At 48.7% G+C, this 19,090-nt stretch overlaps 2 protein-coding genes across 4 annotated transcripts; one reads left to right on the forward strand and one right to left on the reverse strand.

Moving 5' to 3' along the window:
• The first annotated feature begins 6,303 nt into the window (after positions 1-6,303).
• On the forward strand, positions 6,304-11,811 carry LOC133912103 (partner of Y14 and mago-like). Of its 2 annotated transcripts, XM_062354685.1 has the most exons (5): positions 6,304-6,647; positions 6,761-6,877; positions 8,862-9,113; positions 9,602-9,660; positions 11,236-11,364. In XM_062354685.1, the coding sequence occupies exons 1-4, from the start codon at positions 6,468-6,470 to the stop codon at positions 9,632-9,634; spliced, it is 582 nt and encodes a 193-aa protein (XP_062210669.1). In that variant the 5' UTR covers positions 6,304-6,467; the 3' UTR covers positions 9,635-9,660; positions 11,236-11,364. The 2 variants fall into 2 exon arrangements, with proteins under 2 accessions (XP_062210669.1, XP_062210668.1); XM_062354684.1 differs by lacking the exon at positions 9,602-9,660 and having other exon boundaries at positions 6,306-6,647; positions 11,236-11,811.
• A 427-nt stretch (positions 11,812-12,238) lies between these two features.
• LOC133912102 (mitogen-activated protein kinase kinase kinase 1-like) lies at positions 12,239-17,260 on the reverse strand. 2 transcript variants are annotated; one of them, XM_062354682.1, is made up of 9 exons: positions 16,034-17,260; positions 15,235-15,319; positions 14,865-14,927; positions 14,615-14,772; positions 14,269-14,344; positions 14,087-14,146; positions 13,351-13,458; positions 12,956-13,213; positions 12,239-12,676 (listed from the first exon to the last, which is right to left on the reverse strand). In XM_062354682.1, the coding sequence occupies exons 1-8, from the start codon at positions 17,050-17,052 to the stop codon at positions 12,992-12,994; spliced, it is 1,791 nt and encodes a 596-aa protein (XP_062210666.1). In that variant the 5' UTR covers positions 17,053-17,260; the 3' UTR covers positions 12,239-12,676; positions 12,956-12,991. The 2 variants fall into 2 exon arrangements, with proteins under 2 accessions (XP_062210666.1, XP_062210667.1); XM_062354683.1 differs by having other exon boundaries at positions 14,615-14,768; positions 14,861-14,927.
• Positions 17,261-19,090: the final 1,830 nt, after the last annotated feature.

The following is a 19,090-nucleotide window of genomic DNA, read 5'->3' on the forward strand; positions in this document are numbered from 1 at the left end:
CTCCCATATTTACATCAAGTCAAAGAAAAGGAAAAACTACAAAAGCCTACTCTAAGTCGAAGCCCTCGCCGCTGCTCCCCGGGTCCGGAGTAGGCGGCGCCTCTCACGTGAAGCAGGCCGCCACCTCGGCGGTGGCGCCCCGAACTGTCTCCCGGGTAGCCTCCTCCTCGGCTTCGACCACCCCTTCCCGAGCTGGTTCCAGCTGGAAGTTCGGGTCCCGGCTTCGGTAGCAGGCCAGGACATGCTCGGCCACCGCTTGGGCCAAGCCTCGTCCTTCCCGGGCGGCTAGCTCCTGGACGGTCTGGGGGAGTGCCTCGAGGCGCTGGCTGATTCTCTGGAAGCCAAGGGCGATGTGGCCGATGCCCGTCCCCTTAGCCTCCACGTGGACTCGCCCGAGCCCGGCGACCCTCACGGACCTTTGCGCTTGCCGAAGGATGTCTTCCATCATCAGCTTCACGTTGGCCCGTTCGGTCTTGACGGTCTCGAGCTCCTCCGTCACGCTCCGCAGCCGCTCCTCGAGGCCTTGACCCCTGGCCGCACCAGTCGCGGCGGCCCCGGACGCCTGGGCTTCAGCCTGCTTCACCCGCTCTGCAAGGGCAGAGAGGGCCTGTTCGCGGGCGGTCAGCTCTGACTCCCACTTGGCGGCCCGCTCCTCCCGAGCGGCTGAGGCCAGCATCGTCTCGGCAACCTCCGTCTCCCGGAGGATTAGCAGTTCCTCCCGGGCTTCCAGATCCGCCGTTGTGATGCCGACGTTGGTCTCTCTGATTGCGACGTCCTCCTCCCGGCGCTGGAGTTCGGCGCGGATCTGGTCAACCTCGCCTTTCAGGCGGGCCAAGTCGGCCTAGGAGGCCTCCGTCGTCCTCTCGCGGACCGCCTCCTCCCGCGCCTGCGCCTGCCTCTCCCTGGCGAGTGCCTCGGTAGCCTGCTGCTGCGATGCCTCGGCCAGGCAGGCGGCTTCTTCCCGCTCCCGCGCGGCCTCCGTGCGAATGCCCTCTAGGGCCTTCCGCTCCTCCTCCAGAGCGCGCCGCTCGCTCTCGTTGGTGGCGCACGCCGCGGCGACGTGGGCCTCAAAAAGGCGCCAGCCCGTGACAAGCCGCTCCCTCTCCATGGCAAGGGCGGCACGGTTCGCCTCAAGCTGCGTCATCTCTCCCGCCACGGCCGCCTCCAGCAGCCCGATCACCTCCCGGGCGCTTCCTAGCACGACTGGGAGGGGGTCGGCGGGACAGCTGGGCGACGGCTGGGCGCTGGGTCCCCTGCGAGCCTCCTCCGAGGGGCTCGGGGTCCCCGAAAACTGCCATGCAGGCACCGCCCATGACGAGGTAGTCAGCCCCACGCTCGACGCACTCGGAGCGGACTCAGCCGGCGCCGGTTGCTCGGGCACGGCCGCTGCCACCCGCTCGGGGCTGGGCGGCGCTTGTGGTTCCGTCTCGACCGACGCGCTCAGTGGCTCCGGCTCCACCGGCGCGCTTGGCTCAGGCACGCTCGGTTCGGGGGCTGGAGCCGGCCTCGGTGCCTCCGGCCGTCCTTGGTCTCCGACGGCGCCCATAGGCGGCCTGCAAAAGAAGAACGAGGTTAGTCTCCAAACTCGCTCTGGGCAAGGCATGCTTAGGAAAAAAGGGGGGAAAACTTACACAGATTTTGGTCTTCGGTATTGCCACCTCGATTCTGGGATCATGTACCCCGGGCCCGACGGCGTTGGCCCGGAGTCCTCCCTCCTCCTCTTCCGCGGGGGGCTCTGCGGGGCCGCCGTGCGGTCTCCAGGCTCTAGACCAGGCCCAAGCAGATCAAAGTCTGGTTCCAGAAGTGCAGATGCTGCCCCCGCCGATGGCCCCACGCTGGACGATTGGCCGTCCCGGCCTCCCTCCTCCTCGCCAGGCGATGGCGACGGCGGGGACGTCGGCATAGGAATGAAAGTCCGGAGGCGCTTCCCTCTGTCCCCCAGTGCTGTCGCCGCCCTGCTGACGGCGGCGCCTCCTCCTCCGGCCTGGCGGCTGCTGCCTGTAGCAGCCCCATCGCTGGCCTGTGGCTCGCCGCCTGCGGCGCCCGGGCAACTGGTCTGCGTCGAATCGCCTGTGGCCTCCTCGCCGGCCGCCTCATCCACCCCGGGAATCTGGATAGTCCCGGGGTTCCGGCGCCCCGGCCGGTCAACCAGTCCCTAGGCGTCGAACTCCGGCAGCTTCGCCTGCAGCGCCACCTGGTCAGGGTCGGCGTAGAGCGCTAGCTCCTTCCAGGGGAGCTCCGCCCGGCTCAGGTCATCCACCCCGATCACCACCCGAAGCAGGCCCCTCAACGCCGCCCTATCTAGGTCTCACTCCGCGCCGATCTAGGTCCGGGTGATGTCCTGGGAGCCGGTGTACACCTAGCAGGGTCGGGCCCGCTCCCGCAGTGGCACCAGGCGTCGGTGCAGGTAGTCCGCCACCACCATCACCGAAGTAAGCCCGCCCTGGCGCAGAAAGTCGATGCGCTCGAGGACCGGCGCCATCCGCGCGTCCGCCTGCAACGGCACCTCCCAGGTCGCCTTCTAGGGTTCCGCCGCCATCTCCGGCAGGGTCAAACGGTCGTGGGGGCTGACGTCGACGTAGAACCAGTCGCGCCGCCAGTCCTCGCACTTGCTCTGCAGCACCTGGGGAATGTACTGCTCCTCCAGGCCGTCCCGCAGCCGGAAGTGGCAGCAGCCGACGACGTCCGTGGTGGAGAGGCCCCTCTTCTTCCCGGCTGACCGCAGCACGAAGAAGTGCCGGAAGAGCGCCACCGACGGCGGCACCCCCACGAACATCTCGCAGAGGTGGGCAAAGACCGCCAGGATGACGACGGAGTTGGGGCTGAGGTGCACCAACTGGATCCCGAACGTATCAAGGATCTGGAGGAAGAACGTCGAGAATGGCGGCATCAGCCCGGCCGCCACGAAGGAAGTGAAGAGGACAATGCGCCCTGGACGGTCCGTCACCGGCGTCACCACCGAGGCCCCCCGCTGGCCCTCGGGCACCATCAGCTTCTGCACCTTGTCCGCCGCCTCCTCATTCACAAGGCGGGACTCTGGCAGCACGCTGTCGGGAGTCCTGTCGCGGCGTCTTCCTCCTGCTCTCGACATCTCGTCAGGGTGGGGGATGATTTGGATGGTGGGGGAAGAGGGGTGCTCTGATCACCTAAAGAAAGTCTAGGGCTCAGGAGCGCAAGTAAGGCAAAAGCTTGATCGAAAGATGGCGTAAAGAGGGGGGGTGGTTCGCTCCCCTCCTCCTTTTATACCCTAGGGAAATTCAAACGTCGCCTTCGCGGCGCACTCGACGGGACGGTTTTCTCGACCAGCACAACCGCCAGGCGAATCTCCCTCAGGCCGTGCGGGTGTCAGCAGTTGCTAGGCGTATTTTCCTCGATTTGCGCGGTTGCCACGCGCACCGCCTGCCTCGTTATCACGCGCCGCCCGTCCCGTTATCACACGCCTCGGGAGTCGGTTGGACGCGCGTACGTTCGGCTCCCCATTGGGCCGTACCATAGGCCCGGACCGGAAGGGCCACTATCTGAGAGCTCGCCGCGTGGCGTCCGTACTGGCTTCGGCCTCGTTGACGACGAAGGGCCCATCCGCAGTCTCTGGGCCATCGCCTGTCAATGGGCCCGGGGGCTGCTGTCGGTGAATCAGGAATCGGGGGTCCCCGAATCCCGAGGCCAGTCTAGCAATCCGCCACGTGGTGCTATCCCGCAGAGTCTCCTCCGCAAGGTAAAAAAAGATTAAGTCCCGGGAGAGGGCGCTTGGGGCCACAGTTAGTGGTCCCCGAGTACCCAAGTTTCCCGATGATCTGCGAAGTCTAAGTACCGGGAAGAAAGTGCTCGGGGAGGTATACGGTGGCCCCTGAGCACCTGAGTCCCCCGACGATCAGGAAATCTAAGTACCGGGAGAAATGTGCCCGGGGCCGCGAACGGTGGCACCCTGGGCACCCAAGTATCCCGATGATCCACTGAAGGAAGTTCCGGGAGAGAGTGCTCGGGGGCTGCGTGCAGCAGCCCCCGAGGATCCATACAGGCGTGCTCGGGAGGGAGTGCTCGGGGAGGTGAACGGTACCCCCGAGCACTCGATTCCCCGAGGGTGGAGAAAGGGCATTCTCGGGAGAGAGTGCTCGGGGAGGTGAACAGTGACCCCCGAGCACTCGGTTCCCCGACGACTCAGAGAGCCCCGTGACAGTGGCCCCCGAGGGGCCCACTAATGAGGTGTCAGCCAGTCAAAGGCCCAAAGCCACATTTAAAGAGCGCGCGTGGCCTGTCACCCCCAACTGCTCCCGCCACGCTTGGTATTAGTTCCTGCCACATTCTGGCAGAAGGGCGTGGGGTCATTAAATGCACGGGTCCTATCCCGTGCCATCCGGCTCGTCTCGGGATAACGTCGTAAGGGCCGAGGCGTTCCGTCTGCCGCGCTGCTGCGGCAGGAGAACAAGACAGGGCGGGCACGCTGGGCCGCTATGCGGCTGCCCGGTGGGTCCTCTCCACGGCGCCCGTTGCCAGTGCATTTATGGTGACGGATGACCGGGCGTGGGACGTATTTTCCACCCCCGGTCACTTTGCCCAGAGGTGATGATGACGCACTTTCCGTTTATGGTGTCTCGGAACTCGTGCCCCCCTCCCGTTCGGGGCACGCTACTACCGACGGGTATTTAAAGCCGCCGACAGCGCAGACAAAAGAGAGGTTTTTTCAAAAAGAAGTTTTTGGAGGCTTTGGAGAAGTTTTCGAAGTAGCAAAGAGAAGAGAAGATCGAGAGCACCCAAAGCCAGCAGATACGCGTAGACCGAATAACAAGGAGCCCCAGGCTCTAAGATAGATAAACATTCTTGTAACCAGCAACATCCTTGAGGGACATCCTCAAGGCATTTATAGTATCCATACAGGAGTAGGGTGTTACGTCTCCGTGCGGCCCGAACCTGTCTAAACACCAGCGCATTTACTCAGTTCCGCACTAGATCATTCCACCCCACCGACCATCACATTCATACCCATTTATTTTTCCGGCGAACATATTCAGGATCATCCCCCGGCCGAATCTCTAAAAAGGGGTCTCTTAGGATCCCTGCGACAGGAGTTAACCCTCCGACAGATGCTCTCCATCTTTTTAAGCCGTTGGAGCAACGGTTAGTTTGTGGGTTTGAAGCTATAAATACTTACACTCAGCCATTTAAGTGTGTTATAGTTCAGGAAAGCTCATAGACACTTGAGAAAACATCAAGTCACTATAGTGCTAAAAGTGATCATCCAATGCAATTAAGTATAAGATTAGGGAGTGATTAGTGTTAATAGGCTTAGAGAGAGTTGTTGCTAGCTATTGTTGCCTAGAGAGTGGATCAATGAGTGATCCTACATTGTAGCAAATGGTACGTCGGTACTTTAGAGTCTTGCTGACTCGTAGGCACCGTAAGTCTTGGTAGTTCGTACTTGTTGACCTTCCGACTTGGTGCGAAGCAACAACAAGACTCTTATAGGGACGCGAAGACCCTTTGTCTTGGTAGCTCAAGCTCCTAAATGAAGACAACAATAAATAACCGAAATAGAGGTTTATAGTGAGGTATTACCTTAGTGGCTTGGTGGTTCAACATACTCGTGGCCTAAGTGGCTTAAGTGTCGTGATCGGGTGCTGTCCGGGAGCTATAGTTTAGGTGACTGCTCCAGCATGGACTAGGGGTAACGTTTATAACATGGATACCACATGATAAAAATCCATTATGCCGAGTTTGCTCTCTCTCTGCTATTTTTACGTTTCTGAATTTATATACTTACAATCTACATTTGCATGTTTATCTTGCTATAGTAGTTTGATAGGATTAGCTATAGTAACCCAAGAGCTTGGTTTCCTGTGGCTAAATATGGGAGATGAAGATTTTGATATGGTGACTAGCGTCAAAAATTTTTCACGCAAACCTGCTTTGTAAAAGTTAAATGTTGGGAATCATCTTATTTGATAAAGTCTATTTAATTGTAATAATTGGCTAATTTTGCTCCACATTTACTGACGAACATGCTAGCATGAGCATTAAAATGTGCATTATAAACTTATGTTCTCATCCTACTATGTGTAAATCTAGTTTTTATTTATCATCAAACTAATAGTGCTACCCAATAATACTATCAAATATTTTCCCCCTTCCATCCATACCACCGCCATTTTAAATTTGTTTTATCCGTACCATCAATCACCATGTCGTTCCTTTTTTCTTCTTTTAAATTTAATTCAAGTTGGATCTGCAAGATATAGATAAATTCTCATAAAAGAATTAAGAATACAACAAAACCAATTCAACCACTCGCAGAAAAGGGGGAAAAAAAAAACTCAACTCCGATGGCCCAATCGACTCGATCCCTGGACTCGGGTCTTTGCGCTGACACCTCGACTCCCCTAAACCGCTAAACCCATCGTGTGCCCGCCGTCGCCGCCGCAGCCTTCCTCCTCTCCATCTCCCGCATCCGAATCCCGCACACCTCCCCAGTCATGGCCACCGCCAGCGACGGCGGCGGCGAGCAGCGGCGCCTCCTCTCCATCCCGAAGGAGGGCGAGCGCGTCATCGCGCCGACGCGCCGCCCCGACGGCACGCTCCGCAAGGCCATCCGCATCCGCGCCGGTTACGTGCCCCAGGAGGAGGTCGCCATCTACCAGTCCAAGGGTGCACTCGTGAGTCCTCGCCATCTCCTTTCCTCCCCGAGCTCCCTCGCGTCGTCTCTGTTCGATTTTGCTGTTCTTGTCGAGGTGGTTTGAGGTCGATGCTCGTCTTGTGCTCGGTGCAGATGAGGAAGTCAGGGCCTGACGTGCCGCCAGGGTACGACCCGGCACTCGCACAAGATGCCAAGCCCAAGACGAAGGCAGCCAAGCGGAACGAGCGGCGTAAAGAGAAACGGCAGCAGGTAGGGCTTCCTATCTGGTGCTCGTAGTCGCGAGATTTGGTTGAATTAGATTGTTCATTGGCATGATTCTTGTCTTTGCTTAGTGTCCAGGAGGGAACCGAATAATGGGGACTGAGCATGTGATTGAGAAAGGCATTGACCTTTCCTCGTGTATTAATTAGTCATACTCATTAGTTCGTATGTGCAAAAGATTGCCCTCAAACAATGCTATCATCGTTAAGATATCTAGTTGCCTGCAGCTAGTCTGAGTTGTATTTTAGGAAATGGATGAGCAGCAATAGAATTGGATCAATATCTACGGTAGTTGAACTGTGATACAGACATCATAAATCGCTATCCTCACGGAAAAGAGAAATCAAGACATTTTCTCAGATGGATTATCTAACTGCAATATATTTATTACTTTTCATTGCTTGGGTGTGACCATAGCCAGCATTTAATCCTCCATGTATGATTATGTAAGGTCATCATTGGTGCACTGACCTATTCGAATATCACTCAAATTATACCATGTCCCAAGTTGATGATGAGTGTTATATGCACGTCTTACGCTTGCTGCCAACAACCCTGATGTGCTTGTTATGGAACAAGTTTTAGAGCAACCTTATGGAACTTCTTGGTGTGCGCAATTTGGAATTGACATAACTCATAAGGCTATGCAAAAGTAGCAGAACACAGCAGCTATATCACACTACTTCACAGAAATCTCGCTGTCTGCCCTGCCTGTCATTATATCTGAGCTAAAACTTAGCCGATCGTTTCATCTCAATCATGCGGTAGCACCAATGCTGAATTAGAGATTCATGTGGCAATAGCTTGCATCATTGTTCCTGTGTGTTCACTTTACTGCGGCGCTCAAGCTTATGTTGCTTCAGGGCTCCAGGTATTAGAAGCCATGGGAGCAGCTCTAGTAATCTGATCCAGTCCAGTTATCGACTGTTAGTGTCGCAATACAGGCACCCACCTTGGCAACATTTGTTTTATTGCACTCCTCTAGTCCTGCTTCTTGCTTCCATCATGATCTATCTGTAATCTTGTGTACTGACTTGGGGTAAGAACATAGAGATCTGATGCAGATATGTATGAGTCATGTAGCCTCCCTGATGCCTTTGCTTACAAAATAAGGGTGTTGTGAGAAGTTAAACTGACCTGAACAAAGTGATTTATGGCAACACGGAATTGGTTGACTTGAGGCCCTAAGCCCCTAAGATTTTATGCTTCGTACAAGACATGGAGTTTATTCATCATATGATCATGTTCCTAAATTTATAATGTCCTGTAGTTTCTCCAATTAGATATCAGTGTGTGGTTCTATGAATGTCATATATAAGTTCTGTAGCTTTCTCAAAGTGAGGAAATATTCTCTGGTATAAATGCATCTCCAATATGTCTCAGCAGGGTCATCCCCTACTGTTCCCTCCTACGAGAAATGCATCACCAATAATATTTGATAGAAAAACAAAAGCATCGCTTCTTTGGAATCAGAGTCTTTTTGCTAGCATACATTGGGTTGAAGAAAACACCATATGTGGTTTTCTGGAATTGTCCCGACACATGCACCAGTAGTTCATTACCAAACATATTTAAGTTTGCTTCCTCATGGATTTTTTACTTAGAAATAACAACCCAAACATTAGTTGATTATTGAACATAGCAAGACGGCAACCCAATTGTCCTGATGAAAGCTAGTTTTTTGGTGCGTAATCCTTAAATGTGTTAATGTGAAATGGTTACATGGTTATTTAATGAGCCAACACAATGACTTAAGCTATTCATGCTCTGGCAGCTTTAAGAATGAAGAATAAAAAAAATCATAAGGTAACATGTTTAACTTCTCATAAATTATCTGGTCAACAATTGGGTTAGCATAACACCATATTTCAATTGTTTTGCGCTACTGTAATGATTTGATTTCTTTTATATTGAACACATCTGGTTTATTAGAATGGTTGTATGATGTAATGCTGTACATGTTTATTAACAGGCTAGCTCGACAAATGATAAAGGAAAGAGCTTGGATATAGAGGAGGCTGGTGCTGGAGAAACTGACAAGGTTCTTCCTTCCAAAACTGATAAGCAGAGGGATTCAGTGGACAGTGTTACGAAGCAGATAAGTGGCATTGCTATTTCTGAATCACCTGTTATAGCAACACCCTCCACAAATGCTACTGACAACTCACAACCAGAGTCATCTGCTCCAGACATAGACAAGAAAATTCGAGCACTGAAAAAGAAGGTTCTCCTCTCTCTTTCTCAATGTGCATGCACATTTTTTATGCAAAAAAAAAAAAGTATAGTTAGTCCATTTCCAAACAGATGTTTATACCACTTTCCTGGTTTATCTGGGGCCTGAGCTTGATAGATATTTCTCCAATACCCAGTTGGATTTAACCTTGTTTTTGGTAAACTTCGAGTATGTGTTTTTTTTTTTTCATTTTCAGTATTTTGAAATTTAATAGTGAAATAATGTGCCTTCTTGGAAGGCTAGTTTTACAATCAACCTGAATTGCTGATTACTTTGTTAACGCATTGAGAATTTGGCTCCTATTTGATGAAATTGATTTTGTCCTGACTTTTGGTTTATTCATGCTAATTGCCATGAATCTAATGTTAATATCTACTATTGATTGTTCTTTCTTTCTATTATTTTAGTGCATTTAAGGTTTTTTGTCTGTGAAAGAAATAGAGGATGGGATAATGCTCAGCTTGATTATTCTTGTGCAGTCGAATGGCTTTTATAGATGTACAGAGGGCTAATACTAGGAAGTAATTAGCTATACAAGGTAAGGTATCAATCTTCTCTAAACTAGGAAGGAGATTAATTGCTGCAGCTGTACATTCCATACATACAATCCTAAGCTAGGAAAGGGAGCTCGGCAGGGCTGCTGGGCCTGGTAGGATAGATATTCCAACACCCTCCCGCAGTGTCAACTTGGAGCCTCGCGGATGTTGAGACTGGAGCGAACGTCCTGGAACACCGCGGTAGGCAAACGCTTGGCGAAGATATCCGTGTACTGAAGGGTCGTCGGGACATGTAGAACGCAGACGTCACCGAGGGCCACTCGTTCGCGTACGAAGTGTAGGTCGATTTCCACATGTTTAGTCCGTTGATGCTGTACTGGGTTTGTGGAGAGATATACGACGTTGATGTTGTCTCAGACAGCTTGCGCAACATGGTGAGGACAAGAGTGTCCTCAGACACGTGAGGGCGTCAACGAAGGACTTTAGACACTGGGAGTAGGCAAGGATCGTCTGATCACCTTGAGCAAAGTTGCGGAACTCTGCTTCGAGGGAGAGGACGCGTGCTGTCTTGTTGTCGCGGAACAGTCCCTCCAGACTGGTCCAGACAGCATGCACGGAGGCGCCGAGTACGAGGATGATGGCGAGGATCTCTTCGGAGATGGACACGTAGAGGAGGGAGAGGATAGCGTAGTGTGTCGATTCCAAGTTGGTGATGGCGTCACTGGGTGACGTCTTGGAGTCCCCGCTTGGGTAAGGAGCCATCGAGATGGCTCTTGGTACCGAACTTGCCGACAAGAACTTGAAACAGTTCACGCCAGCGAGAGTAGTTCGGCGGGTGAAGCTCGAGCGAGAAGGGGATGTGTGTGCGCACGTTGATGGTGGAGAGGGCGGAAGCGGTGGGGGAGGCCATGGTGGTGTGCCGTGGATGGCCTGGCTGGCTGCTGTCCTGCAGATGCAGGGAGATGCGCAGAGGGGTGACAGGATCGTAGCTAGTTTGATGCCATGAAAGAAATAGAGGATGAGATAATGCTCAGCTTGATTATTCCTGTGCAGCCGAATGGCTTTTATAGATGTACTAGGAAGTAATTAGCTATACAAGGTAAGATATCAATCTTCTCTAAACTAGGAAGGAGATCAATTGCTGCAGCTGTACATTTCATACATACAATCCCAAGCTAGGAAAGGGAGCTCGGCAGGGCTGCTGGGCCTGGTAGGATAGATATCCCAACAGTCTGTACTTTAAATCTTTGGACCAGCTTAGTAGATTTGGCAGTGTTATTTTGATCTATTAGTACTTAGTCTAAATTCAATTGAATCTTTGATATTCATTTTTTTTCCCTCATGTGCCATTTTCACTTGTTTGGGAATCTTTATATCTTGTAGTCAATTGATTTTGTATATTCTGCCGTGATCTTTTTGGGGAAAAAACTTGCACTGTTTTATTTTTCAGAAAATGACTGATTGGTATTAATTAGTAATTTCTTTAATTTACAAAGTTGATATATGAGTCTGTCATGTGTCTAAGCATGCTGACAGTATCGCTTTAAATCTTAATATTTTAGTAACCAATCTGGATGAGGTTTGACTTGGATGAATTTGTCTCGATTTTTTTACAGATACGCTTAGCTGAAGCACAACTGCAAGGTGATCCCGAAAAATTGAAAGCTGAGACGCTGGAAAAGACGAAAAAGATTGAAGGGTGGCGTGAGGAGCTAAAGCTTTTGGAGGACACGAGGGCTCCTGCGGCTTCCTAGACAAAGTCTAGTTCGGCTCTGATGTAGAATAGAGCCACTGCTACCAAACAATCACCATGGTGTTGTGCTGATCCAAGGTCCGATCAATCACCATAGGCTTCTCCATTACCTGTGGGTTGCTGGAAAAGCAGTCAGTAGATGTGGGATCGCGCGGAACGACGGAAGATTTTTTTTTTCACCACACATTTGTGTCTCATGTTCGCCAGCAAGTTTCAAGATTTATATCGGAAGATCCATTTGTCACAGAGACCACACTGTGAGATAGCTCAGCCGATTATTGTGACAGTGTGGCTGTAACTTTGGTGTATTATGTCAATTCTGGGGATTTCTTGACACTAGATCAGAATTTAGTCCCCTACACACCTAGAATCCATCTCTCTGCGTTACCACCATTATTCGCAGATCCAGTATTCCAGTAATTCATAACTTTTCAGGCCTTGTCATTCCTTGGTTGCAACTGAACTGACAGAAGACTGCCGGACAGTGTCCATGTCTCTTCGTGTGTTCCATCTTCGGCTTTCGCAGGTACCGTCACCATTTATCACGAAATGACCCTTCTCCGGAGGATGAACCAAAGATTCCCTCTTTCGTTTTTTTTCCTTTTCTTTCTTTTGGATAATTACTCACTATTTGTATCGTTGCTAAGGGGCAGAGCTTCACGACAAATGCTGAAGAATCGTGTAGCGGTGAAACAGAGTTTTTCAGGGTTGAATCGTAAACGCTCCAGGTTTTGGCTTTGTACGCACTCATAGGCAGACAGGCAGCCGAGTCAACAAACAACGCGTGAGAAACGAATCCTCTTGCGCTACACCCGACACCGTTACGGTCTCGCAAGCCAAATGGAGAACGGCAGCCAAGCGAAGAATTTTCTTGGGAGTTCCGTGCATTGAAAAGGGAAAGAAAACATCGCCGTACGTCCCGTACAAAATAAAAGTAAACAAGACATGCAATTCCAAGCTAACTACTGTTGACAGTTCCAAAGCCTGAACCTTTTTCTATCTCCATTTTTTTTCTCGAAGCATCTCATGGACCATCACCACATGGAGATGCAGACACATTTACATCGGCTCTGACTCTACAACTCATGCGCTCAAATGCGCATTCGCTGTTCTCTCTCCGGGCAAAAGAATATTAGCCGGCGGCTCAACCACGAGGACATCTTCCCTTCCTTCAAACGCATGTCAAAGAATCAACTAATGAACACAGGAGGTTGACGAGAATGCTGTGGAGCGTTGACAATACTAGCTCCAGGCAAAGAACCCTCCTTTTCAGCCAGCTCCGCATGATTAGCGAGGACTAACATCTGCAGGTCGGATAAGCACAGAAGTCAAAAGTCAGATTAAACACGCGCTTATGGAAGAAACAAGCGGCGCCCTAGTGAGCCACAGCTGAGGAGCTGACGGCATCAAGCCATTCAACATGATATGTGAAATTTCAGTGAGAAAAGATGGCTGTTTTCCAGGGTAGTGCACAAGGTATGAGAAACTGCTGAAAGCAAGATGGTGCTCAATTTCTCACGAGCCAAAAATCCTTTTGCAACTGTAGCATGAACATGAAACAAAAATGTAGAAGGTTAGCTTACCATTCTGCCAATATGCTATAAATGATCCTCAGTCTATCAATTGGCGCCACACATAGATGAATTTGGGCGAGATGTCCTCATAGACCGTATGGACCGCATTGACCTGTTCACGAATGGATGCTCCAACAGTTTGGATGCACAAGGTCTGTCTTCTGGATTGGGTTTTACACACTGGCTTATGAAATCACGAGCGTCCCTTGAAAGAAAACTTGGAATTGCTGGTGGTTCCCCCTTACCAATCCTGTATAAAGCTTGTGTCTGCAGAACAAGTTGCAAGAACGGGTGTAAATACACATTTAGAATTGAGCAATTGTATGTACATGGGCACATTCATATAATTTTAAACAAACACAACAATTCACATTTTCAGAAGCTAGTATTAAATTCTTTCTCACCCATTCCAGATCATGATAGGGAAGTTGACATGTCAACATCTCTAGGACGGTGCAACCAAGACTCCATATGTCAGCTGGAGGTCCATATGTCTTCTTTGGATTGACAACCTGAAAATTTAGATTTTAGTGTGTCCATCTAGAATGATCTTACAGGAGAGATTTGCAGATTTGACACTCTAAACATCTAGTGTCAGCCAATTTGACACCGGGCCCAGTTGCATAGACTCAGGTTAGCCCACATGTCAGCCTCAACGGGCAATTGACACTTCTTTAGAGTGTCAAATCAGCAATTTTCTCATCTTACAGGGTAGGGACAAACCATAATGTTGTTATTTCAATGACCTAATTTAACAAAGAATGTTTGCCAGCAAATAAAGTTCGCACAACAAGCCCAAATCAAGATCAACAAATCATCATTTAGCAACACTGAAATATTAACTCAGCCATTACTCTACCAAGGATCAACTTGATTAGACTGAACTAGATGTTTGATAGATCTGTAATGAGTACTGACAACCATGAAGTAGGGCATTACCGCAAGCAATATTCCAGTACTTTAGGACACGAGTGCAACAAGGCCTAATGCTATCTCTAATATTTCACCAATAGGCAATATCATGAGTCTACTACTTACAATTGATTATTCGAGTCTAGACAAATTATTTAAGGAAAACATAAGATGGACAATCAAATCCAAGCATATTCTAATCTCAAGTCATAGTGTATGGTTGTATACCTCAGGTGCCATCCAATAAGCAGTTCCTTTGCATGATTTAATCTCACTGAATTTGGTAATCTGTAAGAGAATTGATAAAACAATATTGTATCAGAGAAGTATGGTATGGGATAATTAAACTACTATTCATTATTCATAGATCGAACACAAAATTATGCAAATTTTGCAGATTGCAAGCAGACCTCCTTAGCCAGTCCAAAGTCTGCAAGTTTCACAGATCCATTGGCATGCACCAGTATATTTGCACATTTAATGTCTCTGCAGGATGAGATTTCGAGCTACAGTTCAGAACATACATATATATAACAGTATAAGATGCCATATATAATTCTGCAATACTTTTCCAATCAATGTGAAAAAAAATTCAGCTATTGGACATTGCTTAGTAGAGCATATTCATTCAAACTGATGGGCATATAATTGCCCACACCTATCCCTTATCTTTTTCAGTAATCTCATATGATACACCGATGCAGGATGGAGAAAATGGCACCATTATAGGCATATGAGCTAAAATAATCTTATTACCTATGAACAATGTTCCTTTCATGGAGGTAAGTCAACCCATTAAGAATTTGCCTTGTATATGCTGAGACATGGGTGTCTTGCAAGCGGTACTTCTGATACAAAGATGCAAGAGAACCTTGGGTCACTAGTTCAAGGAAGATGTAAAGTTTCGAGTCTTCCTGCAAGAGAGAGTGGATCCAAAATAAAACAATGAATTTCTATGCATACAACATATAGTATTTCAACGAAGTGATGAACTGAAGTTACTTGCTTTGTCTGTTCCATAATACTGTACTATATTCTCATGCTCAAACTGGCTCAGAAGTGCAATTTCCTGAAAAGATGAAAATAGAGGTCACATTTTGCAACACTTCTTTTTCTTTTGAGAAAATGAGGACATAGATGGCCAGCATAATCCTCTAAAGGCTAACAGCGCACAGGTCATGATATCAAATCTAAAAAAATCGACATAAATAACCTTCCAACCAGTGCTTAGCAGAAGTCAAACTCAACCATGAACCAGAATATCAAGGTGACACAAGTTGAGCTAGGTAACAATCAGCTTGCAATTCACAATAACTATGGCAAAACTATCTGTAACATATTATAACTCTCATATAAAAAAACCAATCAAAACTAACCTGCTCAAGCTGAAAAATACACTGCTTTGCGTTGCTCCCTTGGTCAAATAAGCTCACTTCTTTGACAGCAAAGAAGACACCCTCACTGTGAATATGACGCAAAAACATAAGAGACTTGTGATAGGAAAACAATAGAGCAGGCTAATAATGAAGGCAACCATTCCTATTGCACATCGGCATACAGAATAAAGAACAATTGTTTCATCCAGGACAACAAACTCTCACGTTTTGTTCTCAAAGGCTCAAAGCTGAATATCCAAGTTAATATGAGCTATCACTAAGAAACCCAGACAATTCAGAACACTTAAACGAGTAAATATTTATTACTTCAATCAAAGTTCTAAAAAACCAATCAGTTGAGTAAGCAAAGAATTATTTGGTGTTCACCAAGAACTCATGTAGCACAACATTTTGGCACAGCAAAATGACATATCCTCCTGTTCGATTGAGGATTTGGTTTGTGGAACCGGATGGGATTCTGATTTTAGTGGAGTTCCGATTAGCTACAACTGAGGATCATGTTGATTGAGTTGTAGAAGATGAAATCATGTAATAAATTCAATTACTAACTAAATACTAGGTTCTATCTTGCAGTGTCTGTTTCTTCTTAACATCTAAAAATGGAGCCAGTAAGCTCCAATCAGCTATAGAATCAGTTCTGCGAAACTCAGATTAATCAAAGCTTCTAGTTGTAGCCTATGCTAATATATGGACTGACATAGCATGTTAAATTGTTGATCCCAAGCAGAAACTAAGCAAACGGCACAGAAGAACTGAATTTTATCTTTAGAGAACTTACTCGCTGATGCCCTCGTAAACCGTCCCGAACGAGCCACTCCCCAGGAGCATCCCCCTGTTCCATGACCGGATCTTCCTCCTAAACCTCCCGTTGGGTGAGATACCGAACATGGACTCCGTGGTCGTGCTTGACGTCTCGTCATCATTGATCGTCGACAGCGAAGACGTGCCGGTGAATTCCTCGGACGTCTCCCCCAGCCTGAGGTCCTCCAACGTCAACACTACCGCCGCATCCTCGTCCTCCTCCACCGCATCCTGGCGTCCAAACCCACTGCCAAATCTGCTCACCAGGGCGTGCTCTTTCTCATCCGGCGCGAACGACCGCAGGATATCCCACGTGGATCCCGCCCCGAAGACAGCCGGCAGCGCCATCGAGGGCGGTGGTTTGAGCACCGGCGGCGGGCGCACGCCCTTGATTGCTCCCTCACCGGCTGCCCACTTCACGTCCTGATGGGTGGGCTCTTGCGGATCCAGTCGTGCAGGCCGCTCTGGAGCTTCGGTTGGGGCGTCCCTTACCGCCAGTAGCTCAGGGAAGGCGTCCCCAGGCCGGGCCGCCTCCACGGCACCCTCGCGGCGAAGCGGGGAGTCCCGCACACGGGGGTCGGGATTGGGGCGCGCGGAGGAGTCCCGCGAAGGGGAGCTGGAGGCGGAGGCGGAGGAGCGGACGGCCTTGTGCGCTTCCCAGTCGGCGAGCGGGATGGCGAAGTCGTCGGGGCCGGAGAGTCCGAGGCATTGGCAGAGGAGCTGAACGTCTCCGCCCCTGTCGCCGCTGCCGCCGATACGGAAGCTGGTGAGGAGGTCGAGGGAGCAGGCCGCGGACCCGGCGAGCGAGACGGGCCTGGAGGCCGGCGCGTAGGCCGTCGGGGACGGCGGGTAGCTGCAGAAGTTCGTGGCGTCGTAGGCGATGTTCTTGGAAGCGTTGCGGCGGTCGAGCCGGCGGAGGCAGCGCCTGGACGAGCCGGAGCTGCTGCTGCCCGACGGCGACGGCGAGGGGTCCTGCGCGGCGGGGGGCGGGCCCATCGGGGGCGGCCTCAGATCATGGGACGCAGGAGGAGGAGAGAACGCCGGAAGTGAGAGCCGCTTGGCGATGCGAGAGGAAACGGTAAGCGCGCGATTTTTTAGTTAGCTAGCCGCAGCCAAGGCGTCGGGCACGTCTCTGATGGTTGACTCAGGCGCGCGCGGGCGCCAGGGGGCTCCTTTCTGGAATTCTGGGACGGGATCCTCCCACGCAGTGTTTGGTTGGATGTATACCATCCCGTCCAGTACCGATCGGTCATGGGAGGCTATTCGTCTGCATGAATCGATGTATTCAGATTCGAAGAATATTTCTTCAATAGGCCGCATCCGATGGTTAGGCGAATTCGCTTGAACAAGCCGTACAGTCCGACTCGTCCCGTTCGAACAGTACAATCGCTCTACTGAAATTTCCAAAAAATCAAAATAGTGATCCTTTGTTACTAAAAATCGTAAAATTTTATGTATGTGTTTCATAATCTATATGTAATTAATTTTAATTATATTTATCAAAAAATTGTATAGAATTAAAACTAAAAATTATAAAAAAGTACTACTTTTATACTTCTAATAATTATTAGGCCATCAAATAAAATATCAAAATATGAAAAATTCACTAATATTCTTCTTATATGGTGAATTAATTTTAAAATTATTTTTAGCCATAGGTTATATGGTAAAAAAATGTATTCTTCTTTAATATTTTATTTATATGTACTTTATCTTGTTATATAGCCCATCTAACATTAACTCATTCAGATAACCAAATAAAATATTATACTAAGTTGTCATATTTTATACAAACAATTAATAAATTCTCGTATCATCGTATATATCTAACCAAACAAACTATTAGTACCACTCATTTAACATTATCCCGTCCGGCACCATCTCATCTAAGACCATATTATCCCATTTAGTTTTGTTCAATCAATCCAACGCTACCTTAATATAAGCCCAGTGATATAGGTTCGAGCTAGTATGTTAATAAGCGTAGTAGTCGTGCAATACATAACAGGATTCTCATCTCTGGCTGCGGGCGAACGCTGGTGGCTCAATAGCTGATGGATGGGCACTTGGCCAGATACGCAGGCGATGTGTTTAGGGCATCTCCAACCAATCCAAATCGTTAGCTATAAATACTACACGTCGGCATTTAAGGAGGCGAGTGCTAAAAGCTAGCTAATCTTTTTATCATAAACATTTATTACTTCAACTAAGATTCGATTAAATTTTTAAAACTTCATCGTTAATAACTTTAAAATATTTAGTTTGAAAACATAAAAATCTACGTGTAGATTTATCTTGATAAATACTTTTTTACTTTTATATTTTTGTTAAATATTATAATTATATTTTAATAAAAAATAATTATTAAAATTAAATGTTAAAGATCGTGAAAAATAAAAAATATCATGTATTTTTATCAGAAGAAAAACTAACTAAGTAGATAGCCTATAGAGGATTCCAATACGCATGCAATATTTTATAACCCTATTACATATAAATCTATATTAATTTGAAAGAGCGTGTTAGATGGTCCACTTAAAAAAATTGTATATTATGCAACACGTCGGCCGTGCTCAATAGAGTCTCTCTATTGCTGGAGAAGCACTTACAGCGTGGCAGGGAGGTGATGAGCTCAACAACCGATGGCTTGGCACGTGCGTGCGTGTTGTTCTGGCTAGATGCGTGGCTAATCATTCACTGCCGGCATGTCAGTGTAATCCGCATCCCATCTCCTATTATGTGTTTTTCGAGTCCTTTTTCCTGCAAACCTTCACGTATATGCTCTTGCAAACGTCTTACTCCCTCCGTATTTTTTTTATATAACGTCATATTTGTGAGAAGAATGAATTTTAATATATGACGTCGCAGTTACGAGAAAACGCCGTTCATCTTTGCTCCTTTGCAATGCTCCTGCTAAAGACCTGGTGCTCTCCCTCAATGATGGTGCTCTTCCCTGATGGCAACAGCTCTCCTCGAACGGTAGCACTCTCCCTTGACGGCGATAGCTCTCCGTGGGCAGGACCTCTCCTGCCAC

This window comes from Phragmites australis, chromosome 3 (genome assembly GCF_958298935.1).
Source record: "Phragmites australis chromosome 3, lpPhrAust1.1, whole genome shotgun sequence".
Lineage (NCBI taxonomy): Eukaryota > Viridiplantae > Streptophyta > Magnoliopsida > Poales > Poaceae > Phragmites > Phragmites australis.